This window comes from Mesoplodon mirus (assembly GCF_964341445.2).
Source record: "Mesoplodon mirus genome assembly, chromosome: 19".
In the NCBI taxonomy this organism is placed as follows: Eukaryota; Metazoa; Chordata; class Mammalia; order Artiodactyla; family Ziphiidae; genus Mesoplodon; species Mesoplodon mirus.
This window is the reverse complement of record NC_138995.1, coordinates 57,719,968-57,733,216: the sequence shown is the minus strand read 5'-3', so window position 1 is coordinate 57,733,216 and position 13,249 is coordinate 57,719,968. Positions and strand designations below refer to the sequence as shown.

The following is a 13,249-nucleotide window of genomic DNA, read 5'->3' as shown; positions in this document are numbered from 1 at the left end:
CATGGATCCCCACGGCTCCCTTAGGCGTGGACTGGGGTCTTCCTGAGGAAAGAGGGGGCAGGGACAAGCCCTTCCTCCCCATGCCCCTGCAGGGCCCCTGTGAACACAACCAGCCAGGGCTGCCATGTCCCTCTGCCAGGGCTGGGCAGGGATGTCCTCACTCATCAGTGACCCTCATGACAACCCTGCTAGGTAGGTGCTTTTATTGTCCCCATTAAGCAGATGAGGACACAGGCACAGGGATGTAAGTTACTTTCCCCAGGTCTACCATCTAGGCAATGGAGGGCCAGGGTTTGGTCTGGGCAGTCTGCAAGAGACCCTGCACTCAGACCCCACCTAAATAAAGTGCCTCGTGGCAAGCCCGGCCTGTGTGCCCCTGGGAGGGTGTGACCTTATCCTGCAGTCAGAGAAGCGACACAGTACGGTCTAGGGGTGAAAAGATCATGCTGACGGCTGGATTTTGCAGACCCTGAAGAGATGAGCCTGGAGCTGAGGGGAGCAGCGGAGACCATGTTCCCCCTGGTGAAATCCTGTTCCTCCTTCTAAAAATTGTTGGAACCAATCAAGGGGAGATGATTCTTGGAGCTGGGCTCTGGGAAGAGTCTGCAGGAGGGGAGGCAGGGAGGTTTGCAGGAGCAAAAATTCATAATTGCATATGAATTGGAATGTGTCGTCTTGGTTTGTTATGTTACTGATGATGTTCATTTTAATCATTTAAGAAACTGTCTGCCAGGGACTTCCGTGGTGGTCCAGTGGTTAAGACTCCACACTCCCAATGCAGGGGGCCCCGGTTCGATCCCTGGTCAGGGAACTGGATCCCGCACGCCCTCAACGAAGATCCTGCATGCGGCAGCGAGGATCCCGAGTGCCGCAACTGGGACCTGGCACAGCCAAATAAATAAAGAAATATTTTAAAAAAGGAAAAAGTGTCTGCCAGGTTTCCCCACTATAAAGGGACTCTCCTTTGAGATTAGTATTTTGTGAGGAGGTACTTTGAGCTGTGTAAATATCAAACTTTCCCCTTATCTATATTTGTATGGACTCCTGGTTTCCTATATATCCTATATAATTTGTTTTACTTTTCAAATGGCCAGTGGAGCTTCTTCAAGCTGACCTCTGTGTCCTTTTGACATGCCTCCATAACTCTGAGCACATTCTTGCTTTATGGCACAAGAAGATGTAAATTTCAGGCTCATCTTCTAATATTAACACTTGTCCTGCTCCAGACATGAAATCAGCCATTGCTTCTAGGAGACTTGGTTCCTACGTAGTGGAGAATGGTATTTAGAAGTCAGGATCTGGAGGGTAGAGGTGTTCAGTAATGCTGCGGTGTCACTGCTTCTGTACCCTCTTAGCTAGAGAATATATGTTCCCGTGTCACACACACAGTGACGTCTGTGTTTCTTTGTATGTCCCTCTCTGTAAGTTGAAATCCATGAGTATATACCAGTGCCTCCCGTTCCAAGCCAACACCACAGAGCTCATTCTACCTTTTCCCCTTTCTAGACTGCATTAGGAACTCCCTTTTCCAGCAGCGAGCAACCCGATTCCCATTAGCCTCCATACAATCCCACATGTAACCAACCTCCCTTCTCCGTTGCCATCCCACCCCTGTGGGGCTGCCTCTCGCCATGATCTGGCTTCAACACCCTACACAGCGCTGCCTTCACTCTGCTCATGGTGCAAACCCTTCCCCTACGTGATGTGAGACTTGCGTGTAGACATCCTCATCACCCAGCTCACGCTCCAGTATTCCACACCAGGCTGCTCTTCCATGGGTTCCTCCTCACCTTCCCAGGCCCTGACGCTCTGGGCGGGACTGCACGCCACCTCCACCCCCCCACCCCCCTGCCTGAGGGGGGATAGTGGAAAGAATTGTGGCGACTACCCCTTGCTCCACTCTCCTATTTAAGGTCTCGTTCCCCACACCGATGGCCCCCAGTCCCCTCCCCATTCCGTGCAGGCACCCTCATGGCCTCCTTGGGCTCTGACCACCCCCACCAGCCTGGATGGCTACCTCGCCCCTCCCCCCTGAACTATTCAGGAAGAAAGGAAGGGACGAGAGGAGCAACAGGAAGGGCAAATATCCCCCTCTGAGCCACTGTGCATGTCTATTCCTGAAGTCAGGTTGTCACGCAATTTTTGCATTCTGCTCGTTTACACACATTCCTGAGTTACCCTAGAGCTCCTGGAGGCCAGATGTCCTCTCCATCTTCACACACACAAAGGCCAGCAGAGGCCAGGCTTAGACTGATCCCTCAACGTGCCTGTTGAAACATTGTGCGAATCGATGCCCTCTGCTCTAATCCTCATTTTCAAAACTATCCTTCCAATTCTATTCTGGGGATAAAAGGTCAGAGCCTGACACTGGCTCCGCCTCCATTCTCAAGCCAGATGGGGAGGCAGGAACAACTGTGATCCCTCCCCAACCCGAGTAGAGATCTCTGACCCAGCTGTCACAGCTCTAAGGGGGCCAAGGTGACCGAGGGAGAGGCCAAGAGAGGCAGGAAGAGTTGGCAAAGGAGTGGTAGAGAAGACAAGGAGTCAGCCACGACGGGGGACAGGAAGGGGGGGAGCCGTCTTGAGATTGGCGCCTGGCGAGCTCTGCCCTGCCCCCTCCATGCAGTTTCCCATGGGCCCCGCCTGCATCTTCCTAAGAAAAGGCATTGCTGAGAAACAGCGGGTGAGTCTGGGGACAATGAGGGAGGATGGTGGGCAGGGCAAAGGGAGCTGGGATGCGGGGAAGAGAAGGGACGAGAGGGGAGCCGGTGGGGAGAGCATGAACTGAGAAGGTAGGAGAATTCCAGGGAGCATCGTGGGGACACGTGGGTCAGCAAGATGCGTGAGGGTGAAGTCAGAAGTCAGGACCAAAAGGTGGAAGATGAAGGAGAAGAAAAAGAAAAAGGAAAGGGGAACTACGATGATGTCATTGTTGGTGATCATCCTCATTCTTTTCTTTGACACCCATAGTGATGACGGTGGTGATGATGACGGAGGTGGTGATAACAATAGATGCCACTCATTAAGTCATCGCTGTGTGCCCAGACTTGTGCAAAGGGCTTTGCATTCCTGATGTCATTTAATCCTCGGAATGACTCATGAGGTCCATAATACTTTCATTCCTATTTTACAGACGTGGATACTAAGGCTCTGAGTCATGAAGTCCCTTGCTTTAAGCTTATACAATTAGTAAATGGCAGAGTCAGGTCTGTTTGGTTCCAACGGTCATGATTTTAATTGTTAGTTTTTAAGATCATGAGAGAGAGAAAGATTGAGAGAGATTTGGGGAGAAGGGGATAGTAAGAAAGAGAAGCTGGGGGAAAATCTCCAAGGATAAAGGGAGAAAAGGGGGTGAAAGAGGCCAGGGGTTGATGGAATTTTCCAGATGATGTGCCATGTACCCAAGCCTGACCCTTCAGTTATGTCCAGGAGTGGGTGGTGGCAACATGAAAGGTTTTAGCAATTGGTCATGCTGGCAATGATCATCCTGCCTGGGTGCCACTGAACACAGCTTCCACAGCCAGGGGATTCTAACCCTTGAGAGAAAGCATGGAGGCAGGTGGAAAAAACAGCCAGTGGGGTATAGTGGAAAGAATTCTGACCTGGCAGCCAGTAGACCTGCATTCAAATCCCAGCTCTCAATGCACCTGAATTTCTGCATGACCTCAAAGGAATGATTTAACGTCTCCCTGCTTTGGGAGGGGATCTGCCACTTAGGTGCTGTGTGACCTCAGGCAGTTTCCTTAACCTCTCTGTCCCTCGACTTCCTCTTAAATAAGATGGGAGTGATATTTGGCTCTACCTCAAAGACGTTTAAATGAAATGACTGTGGAAGCCTGGCACAGTCAGCAAACTGAGTATGTGAGCTGTGATTCTAAGTCTGGCTTTCTTCATCTGGAGAAGAAGGGGATTGGATTCCATGGCCTCCAGGACACATTTCGGCACAACAGGATGGATGTCTATTTGGGAAAGGCAGGAGGAGAGAGACCAAGATTCAAGGATGGGAGAGAGGAAATGAGAAGGGGTGAGGAAGAACAGGAGGAACAAATAGCCATGGAATGGGAGTCAGCAGATGGGAGAAAGAAGGTGAGAGGGGGAGATGGGAGAAAGAAGGTGAGAGGGGGAGACGGGAGCAAGAAGGGAAGAGAAACAGGAAAGGATGAGGATGAGATGTGTTTCAAGAAGTGAATGTGGATCCCTGATCCTCTCTCCAAATCCCCTGCCCCCTGCATTCCTTTCTAGGAAAGACCACTGGGACCAGATGAGATTGAAGGTAAAGCTCTCTCCCCTAAATGCCCCCACTTTGCCATCCACCCACTTACCTGCTCTCTGTTCCCTTGTGCATTTCAATGTAAACCCCTTGACATGAAAATTTTACAACACCCTCTCTTCCCACTCAACTGTGATTTTGTGGCAGTTTAAATACTTCCCCAAGTGTTTAGAAACCATCCCCATGCCCAAGGGTCTCAGAGACCCACAAATGATGCCTGAGTTTTAGGATGAGTCCAAACTTGTTTTTTTCTCTTGGTAGTTTCGAAGTTTCCCATAACTTCACCCAAAAATGTGAAGGACTTCAGTGCTATCATTTAGTGGTCTCAGGAACTAGTCTTTTTGCTAACACATTTCATACATCACTCCTTTAAAAAATTTTTATAATGTATTCTTTTTCGAGGAGTCTTTTGTCAGTACCTCATTGATAGTTTCAAGGCATGCTACTCTTCCCCAGTGACTGTTTCAACTTCCCCAAAGTTCTTCTCTCTTAACTTTCAGAGCTCCGGGAAGCATTTCTTGAGTTTGACAAGGACCGAGATGGGTTCATCTCTTGTAAGGATTTGGGGAATCTCATGAGGACAATGGGTTACATGCCCACGGAGATGGAACTGATTGAACTGGGCCAGCAAATCCGCATGAACTGTGAGGCCAGGGGGTGGAAGGAATGACTGGGCTTAGGGGAGGGCTAAGGGTGGAACTAGGAAGGATATATGGAGGTTGAGAGTAGAGTTGGAGATAAGGAGGAGGGAAGAGGGGCTAGAAGTCTGGAAGGAAACAGTTCAGACTCTACTTAGGGAGGCAGCATTTGAAGTGGTTAAAAGCGTGACTTTTAGGGATAGATTTGGGTTCAAGTCCCAGTTCTGTTATTTACTAACTGTAGTCATATAAGAAGTGGAGTTGGCCCCCACTCTTGAGTCTCAGTTTCCCCATCCACCCAGTGAAGATGATATCACTCCTTACCTTGTGGGATTGTAGAAAGGAAGGGATAAAGATGTTAATACAGGTAAAGGCTTAGCCTCTAGTAAATGCTTATTAAACGTAAGTTATTACTATCCCCACTAAGATTTGTCAGTGGAGGGCAACATTGGAGCTGTATTTGATGCTGGAAACAAACTTGGAGTTGGAGCCTAATGTTGGTGAATAATGTTACAAAAAAGATGGGTTTTTAGATGGAGACAAGCTGATTTTGTCATCGAAGCTGGGATAAAATTGCTACGGGGTTTGCTTCTGGGCATGTTACTGAGTAAACAATGCTGAATTCAAGGAGGTGATAGTATTCATATCTGGAAGGGATTGAGTGCCCACTTAATTCATATTCTCCCTTCTCCAGATCTTCAGATGAGGGAACCTAGATCTGAACCAATTAAGAGATTTTCTCAAGGTCACACCAACAGTTAGTTACTTCCACCATACGGCACCCCATCCACTCCTGTTCAGATGAGAGGGACAAGAGGGCATGAGCTGGCTAAGAAAGGAAGCTCTTAGAAGGCAGAGAGATTGGAGCAGATCTATTTCTTGAACAGAGTTGAAGGGCAAAGTGAGGTAATGGAGGGTTGGGGGCATATGGAATCTCACTAGACCTGCCTCTTCTGTCCTCAGTGGGTGGCCGTGTAGATTTTGACGATTTTGTGGAGCTGATGGCCCCCAAATTGCTTGCAGAAACAGCTGGGATGATTGGTGTCCAGGAGATGCGAGATGCTTTCAAGGAAGTAAGTTTCATAATGTTGGAGGTGGTTGAGGGAGACCCAAGAGGTCTAATGATTAGCCATTAACCATGGACAGAACCCACCAAAACCAGTTATTTTTCTAACTATGGTGGGATTTATAGGGAAGGAAAATAACATATTTCAAGCACTTGCAATACACAAGGTCCTCTACCTATTTCATCTAGTTTTGTCCTCACAAATAACATTAGGAGTAAGTAGTCATGTATCCCAATACTACATATGAGGAAACTGAGGCTCATGGACATTGCATACTTTATCCAAGATCCTGCAATCTACAAAACACATGCTAGAACCTCTAATCCTCATGCCTGTAATGGGAAGAGGGAATCCAAGAATTTGAGATCCCAGAAAGAAGCTGCAAGACATCATCTGGCTGAAACTACTTGTTGTAGGGATGCTTTAAAAAGATGAGATCCAGGGAGGGTAAGGGGCTTGCTGAAATTCACTTAGATTCCTTGATAAAATGCTCTTCTCTCTCAGAGAGCTTTCAACTATGTGAGGCAGAAATAAAGAAGTGTATAGTGTTCGGAAGGGGACACCCTGGAGTCAGGCAAACATGGGTCCAAATCCCAGGAAGATCTCTACCTACTAGCTGTGTGGTTTTCTGTCTCAGCTTCATGTAAAGATCTAGAGCTGCATCGCCCAATAGAACTTCCTGTGATCATGAAAATGCTCTGTCCACAGTGGTAGCCACTGGCCTGAAATGTGTCTTGTGTGACTGAGGAACTGAATTTTTAATTGTATTTAATTTTTAAAAATTTTATTGAAGTATAGTTGATTTACAATGTTGTGTTAATTTCTGCTGTACAGCACAACGATTCAGTTGTACATATATAGACATTCCTTTTCCTATTCTTTTCCATTATGGTTTATCACAGAATATTGAATATTGTTCCCCATGCTATACAGTAGGACCTTGTTTATCCATCCTTTATATAACAGTTTGCATCTGCTAATCCCAAACTCCCAATCCTTCCCTCCCCCACCCCCTCCCCCTTGGCAACCACAAGTCTGTTCTCTATGTCTGCGAGTCTGTTTTTGTTTCATAGATATGTTCATTAGTGTCATATTTTAGATTCCACATATAAGTGATATCATATGATATTTGTCTTTCTCTTTCTGACTTACTTCACTTAGTATGATAATCTCTAGGTCCATCCATGTTGCTGCAAATGGCATTATTTCATTCATTTTTATGGCTGAGTAATATTCCATTGCATACACATAATTGTATTTAATTTTGATTAGTTTCAATTAAATTTCCATTTGTATTCAATTGAATATAATTTCAATTCATTTGAATCTAAAAATGAATACTCAATGCAATTATTGGAAAACTTTCATTTGGAACAACTTGGGTATGCAAATCCACCTTTCCAACTATATACTTCATGAAACCTACATGCAGATCAAGTATTTCTGATAACATTTAGTGTCTGAATTGAGACGTGCTGTGAGTATAAAATACACGCTGGATTAAGATTTAGTAGCTTAGTTTAAGTATCTTTGGAGGGTAGGTGTGTTAACTAACCATGCTAAAGACATACTAAGTAAGTCCTTAGCATGGTATTATACTAAGTCTTATGAAATCCAGTATGCATAAAAAGAATATAACAGCTTTTCAGTGACTGTGAAGCTGGAGAGATCCCGGCCAGGAGAAGGACGTTGGGTAAATAAAATGGTTTGATGCCAGAAAAAAAAAGAGAATGTAGCATAGTTCATTAATAATTTTTAAATTGATTACATGGTTAAATCAATTTTTAAATTGCTTACATTTAAAATTGTTTAAATGATATATTAGATAGATTAAGTAAAATCAATTATAAAAAATTAATTTCACTTGTTCCCTTAAAATTTGTGTATGTGCGGTAGGAGGCTGTTAGAAAAATTTTAATTACCCATGAGGTTCACACTGTATTTCCTTTGGGCAGTGCACTGCTTTAGGGGAAATCACATCCCAGGATTAGAAAGCAGCAGGTACAAACACTGAAAGGCAGGAAGGCATGTCTGAGGAAGAGCAAGCCTGGAGTACTTGGAGAGGCATGAGCCATAGAGAGTAGCATGAAATAAACAAGAGTTGCTGAAGGCAGGACCCCGTCCCATAGGAGTTTGCGTGTCACGGAGCGGTGTCAGGATTTTCTTCTGAGTGGGATAGGAAGCCATCGGGGGACTTTAAGCCAGGGAGGGACAAGATCTGATTGGTGTTTTAAATGAACACGAATGTCAAGTCCCAATGTGTGGAGGACAGATTATGTAGGACCACAGTGGGAGCTGGAAGACCAATTAGGAGGCTGTCGCCATAATCAGGCGCAAGATGATTGTGGTTTGAACCAGGTTAGTTAGCATCAATGTAGCTGTAGAAAGGCAGTTGGCTCCCAGATGTGTTTGGACATAGAACTTATGTTCTAAGACTTTCTAGTGGATTAGTTAAAGGTGTGCAGCATAGGGAGGGCTAAGCATGGAACAAGGAACAAGACTCCTTGAACCTGCCTTCAAGGAGCTGACTTTTAGAGGATAATGTGCAAAAGCTCTCAGCTGAGTTTTGTTTGTTTGTTTTGGCCACACCACGTGGCTTGTGGGATTGTAGTTCCCCAACCGGGATTGGACCCAGGGCCACAGTAGTGAAATTTACAATGATTTACAATGTCATGTTAGTTTCAGGTATACAGTAAAGTGATTCAGTTATACATATATATATAAAACTGTATGTATTCCATTATATATATATATATATATATATATAAATGTATATATTCTTTTTTTTTGCATTCCCTTCCATTATAGTTCATCACAAGATACTGAGTATAGTTCCCTGTGCTGTACAGTAGGTCCTTGTTGGTTATCTTTAGCTGAGTTCTTGACTCACAGTAAGTGATCAATAAACAGTGCTATTATTAATTATTATTATTGTGGTCATTGTTGCTAATATCATCCCCTGTGCTCCAATTCAGTTTGATGCCAACGGAGACGGGGAGATCACCCTGGGGGAGCTGCAGCAGGCCATGCAGAGGCTCCTGGGAGACAAGCTCACTCCCCAGGAGATCTCTGAGGTTGTCCAGGAAGCCGACATTAACGGAGATGGCACCGTCGACTTTGAAGGTGATGTTGTGTGGGGCAGCCACCTCCATCTCCCCAGTGTGATCTTTTCGCAAGTCGGCCATTCCTTCTCACCCTTCCCCCAGTTTGAGGTTGGAGGAGGGGAGTTAGATTTTGGAGGTGTTTGTTTCATCCCTTTCTGCCCATGTCATTTCCAAGAGCTCGGTGCCTCTCACCTCTCCTGGTTTCTGTCTTGGCCACTCCTTGGAACACCCTGCCCAGAAGCCCATTCCTACTCCACCTCTCCCATCCCTTCTTTGTTCCCTGGATGCCTTTGTCATAGGAAAAAAATGTCCCATCAGAAGGAGAGTGGATTAGTTAGCCGCTGGGATGCTGGGGTCAGATTCATGGGTTTCAAATTCAGGATCGCCTCTTAGTAACTATGTGGCCTTATCCTAGTCACTTCCTCTCTTTTAGTGTCAGTTTTCACACCTGCAAAATGGGAGTAAAGATGATACCTTTCTCCCCAATTTCAGAGAAAAACTAAAAGAAATCATGCGCTAAGGACCCCTTGCTGTCATTGCTCATGTCCTGTCCGTAAAACCCTTTCCTCTCTCCTAAGTCTTAGTTATGCCCCTGGCTGGGGCCCCATCTTTCTTACCAGGCTCGGCATCCCTCGGTGCTCCCGTAACACCCACGCATGCCTCTGCAGTGATACTGGCACATGACATCACAGTAGCTTCCAATCGTTGATTGCCTGTTTCCTTCTGAGGCCACAGACTAAATCTTTTATCATTATACCCCAATTCCTAGCAGAGAGCTCAGCACATGTGTCTTGAGTGATTGGATAAATGAGAAATAGCGGATGGGAGGGGGGATCATTTCTGTGGGAGACATCAATAGGGCACATCAAGTTCGCGTCGTGACATTCTCTGGTTCAAACTCTTAGTCTGATATTCAAGTGCATCCATGATGCTGCTCCAGTTACCCACCCACCCAGACTCTATCTTCTACAACCACTCTGAATTTTTATGCTCTGGTGCACACTTGGTACTGCTCTGTGTTCTCCAACTTCTGTTCCTTTCTCCCTGATGTTCCTTCCACTTACCACACCTTTCCCGTGTTATCAATGCATTTTCAAATCCTATGCATCTCTCAGGAGTTCATGCCAGTGCAGCCTCTGCTAAGAAGCTTCCCTTTGTCCTTATCTGGTGTAGTAGACCCAGCTGTAAAGACATACAAGGATATTTCTCTTCCTCTCCAAAGGAAGTTATGACTGCAGGCCTTGAGTTACATTTGCCACCTGGGTTGTAAATTCCTGTGGGGCAGAGGGAGCTTCTCTAACCCATCTCTGCTGTGCAATTCCCAGCGTAGAAACTTAGTATAGATGTTTGTTGCATGGCTGTGACATAGCAAATGTTTGCTGGATGCCTGCTGGATCTAGCCAGGCTCAGGTGCAGAGTAGGTATCAATGAATATCTGGGAGAGGTACAGTGGTTTGAGGAAATAGTTCCTCAGGCCAATCACAGGCCAGGGAAGGACAGAGGGGCCTCGAGACCTGGGTGGGACCAATAAGTCCACCTGACATTGAGTCCCAGCAAAGTCAAGTACCGCCTGGGTTCATTCCAGGGTTCTCCATTCACCATCCACGTGATCTCAGCCATGTTGGTCAACCTCACCAGCCTCAGTTTGCTTACCTGTAAAACGGTACTTACCCCTCCAAGATGGGTTGAAAAGTTGAAATCAGAGACTCATAATGACTATTTGTTGAACACTGAGTGTGTCTTCTAAGCATTATATTGTTTAACCATCTTAAAAATCATAGAAGGTAAATAGCAATCCTATGATTCCCGTTTTGTAGATGAAGAAATCAAGGCATAGAGGGTCAAGTTATTAATTTCCCAAAGATCACCGGTGGTTCCTGACACATAGTAAAGGCTGGAAAAAATAATGGCAGCTACTCTTACAAATAGGTACCTCACTGAGGGGGGAGGGATAAATTAGGAGCTTGGGATTAACATACACACACACTACTATATATAAAAGAGATAAACAACAAGGACCTACTGCATAGCACAGGGAACTCTACTCAATATTCTGTAATAATCTAAAGGGAAAAGAATCTGAAAAAGAATGATTATATCTCTATGTATAAGTGAATCACTTTGCTGTACACCTGAAACTAACACAACACTGTAAATCAACTATACTCCAATAAAAAAATTATTTTAAAAATCAAATAAAGAAAAAAAAAAAAAAACAAAGAGGTGCCTCACCAGAAATTTTGTTTTTGCAGAGTTTGTGAAGATGATGTCTCGTTGAGGAGGTTCTGGAATCCCCCGTCACTCTCCACCTGGTCAACATGGATCAAGCCCTAGTGGAGGACCACATCCCCAAGGGCCCTCAAAGGAGAGAGGGTGGGAGACTGGTACGGCAGTGCTATGGATTGAGGTTAGACTAGAAACGATAGCTTTGGTTATGGTAGGGGTTAGATGGGGTAGGGGTTACATCTCTGGAACTAGTTTAAGAAGGAAGAGTCTGCGTGTGAAAATGTGAACAGAACAGTCTAGTTGCTGCTCCCCAAGTTCCAAAGACTAATGACATCTTTTGACTTCTCGTAATCCTAAATCCCTATGACCTGCCAGAGTCTCTTCCCGCAGTTCCTCTGGGTTAAAGTAGTCTTTTCCCCTGTTAGACTCAAAGAGTTCAGCACAGAGTTTACCCTTCCCCCTTCTTGCTTCAACTGCTTCAAATCTCCTCAGTTTCTTTCTTTCAGTAGAAGGAGGCATGGATCAATCATGAGGGTAGAAACAGCGTTCTTGAGAAGACTGGGCATGGAACTGGTTAATTAAAGAGGCATCCAAATGAGATGACCGCACCCCCACCCTTGATTTCTTGGAAGCACAGTCTGTTTTTATCTCTCTAGCCTCCTACTTCCTTCTCCTTGTGTCAGATACTCAGACCACTGAATTAAATCACAAATCTGGATTATCAAGGTTTAGAGCAAGCTGATCCCCCAGAGAATTAATCCCCCTCGAAATGACATCATGCAAAGAGAGAGAAGATGGGTTCTTCCAAATCCTCGGCTCAGCCGGGTCTCCGCAAAGCCATTCCTGGAAGCCCCCTGCCTCCGCGTGGCTCTGCCCTGGGCTGCTCGGGGAGGTTCCCTCTGTTGGATTCCATCCCTCACCTCCCGACCCTGATCTGTGCTGGGAAACTGGAAGGATATGTTCCTCCTTACCTCTGCCTGCTAGCAGGACACTTCAGTAACTCAAAGGTCCTCCAAATAAAGAGTTCATTTGACACCTTCCTCTGAGTTTTTCTCACTTTTGAAGTCCATTAAGTAGACGTAGAGAATGGGTCACCTGGTTCAATAGCCTCCTTTTCTAAAATTTTAATTTACATTTAAACAAGTGGAACGAGGGCTTCCCCCTGGTGGCGCAGTGGTTAAGAATCCGCCTGCCAACGCAGGGGACACGGGTTCGAGCCCTGGTCCGGAAAGATCCCACATGCCACGCAGCAACTAAGCCCCTGCGCCACAACTACTGAGCCTGCACTCTAGAGCCCGCGAGCCACGACTACTGAAGCCCGCACACCTAGAGCCCGTGCTCTGCAACAAGAGAAGCCACCACAATGAGAAGCCCGTGCACCGCTACAAAGACCCAATGCAGCCATAAATAAATAAATTAATTAATTAATTAAAAAAAAAAAGCAGGGGTTGCATTCCTTACTTTGTTCAAAACAGTGATATGGAATTAAATATCTCTCGGCCCTGATTGTGTCTTTATATGTACTTTTGGCAGAATTTTGCCCCCATTTATATGTCTTAAGCATGTTTGGGGACTTTTTTTTTTTAATTCTTTTTTTTTTTTTTTTTTTTTGGCCACACCAGGCAGATTGTGGGATCTTACTTCCCCAACCAGGGATTGAACCCATGTCCCCTGCAGTGGAAACGCAGAGTCCTAACCACTGGACCACCAAGGAATTCCCTGGGGACCTCTTTTCCAGCATTTTAAAAAAATGTCTATTTTTAATTTTCTAATTCAATTTCAACCAGTTGATCCTGATTTGTTTGAACCGGAGTGGAAGTTTTCAACAGAGGCAGTACAGGCTTACCTTGTTTTATTGCACTTTGCTTTAGTGTGCTTTACAGATATTGCGTTTTTAACAAATTGAAGGTTTGTGGCAACCCTGCATTGAGCAAGTCTGTTGGC

General features: G+C 45.4%; 1 protein-coding gene across 2 annotated transcripts; it reads left to right on the top strand.

The window, feature by feature from the left end:
• The first annotated feature begins 2,411 nt into the window (after nucleotides 1-2,411).
• CABP5 (calcium binding protein 5) lies at nucleotides 2,412-11,926 on the top strand. 2 transcript variants are annotated; one of them, XM_082605950.1, is made up of 6 exons: nucleotides 2,412-2,683; nucleotides 4,243-4,273; nucleotides 4,771-4,824; nucleotides 5,872-5,981; nucleotides 8,951-9,098; nucleotides 11,332-11,926. In XM_082605950.1, exons 1-6 carry the CDS (start codon nucleotides 2,621-2,623, stop codon nucleotides 11,355-11,357), a joined length of 432 nt encoding a protein of 143 aa, XP_082462076.1. In that variant the 5' UTR covers nucleotides 2,412-2,620; the 3' UTR covers nucleotides 11,358-11,926. The 2 variants fall into 2 exon arrangements, with proteins under 2 accessions (XP_082462076.1, XP_082462075.1); XM_082605949.1 differs by having other exon boundaries at nucleotides 4,771-4,914.
• The last annotated feature ends 1,323 nt before the right edge of the window (nucleotides 11,927-13,249 follow it).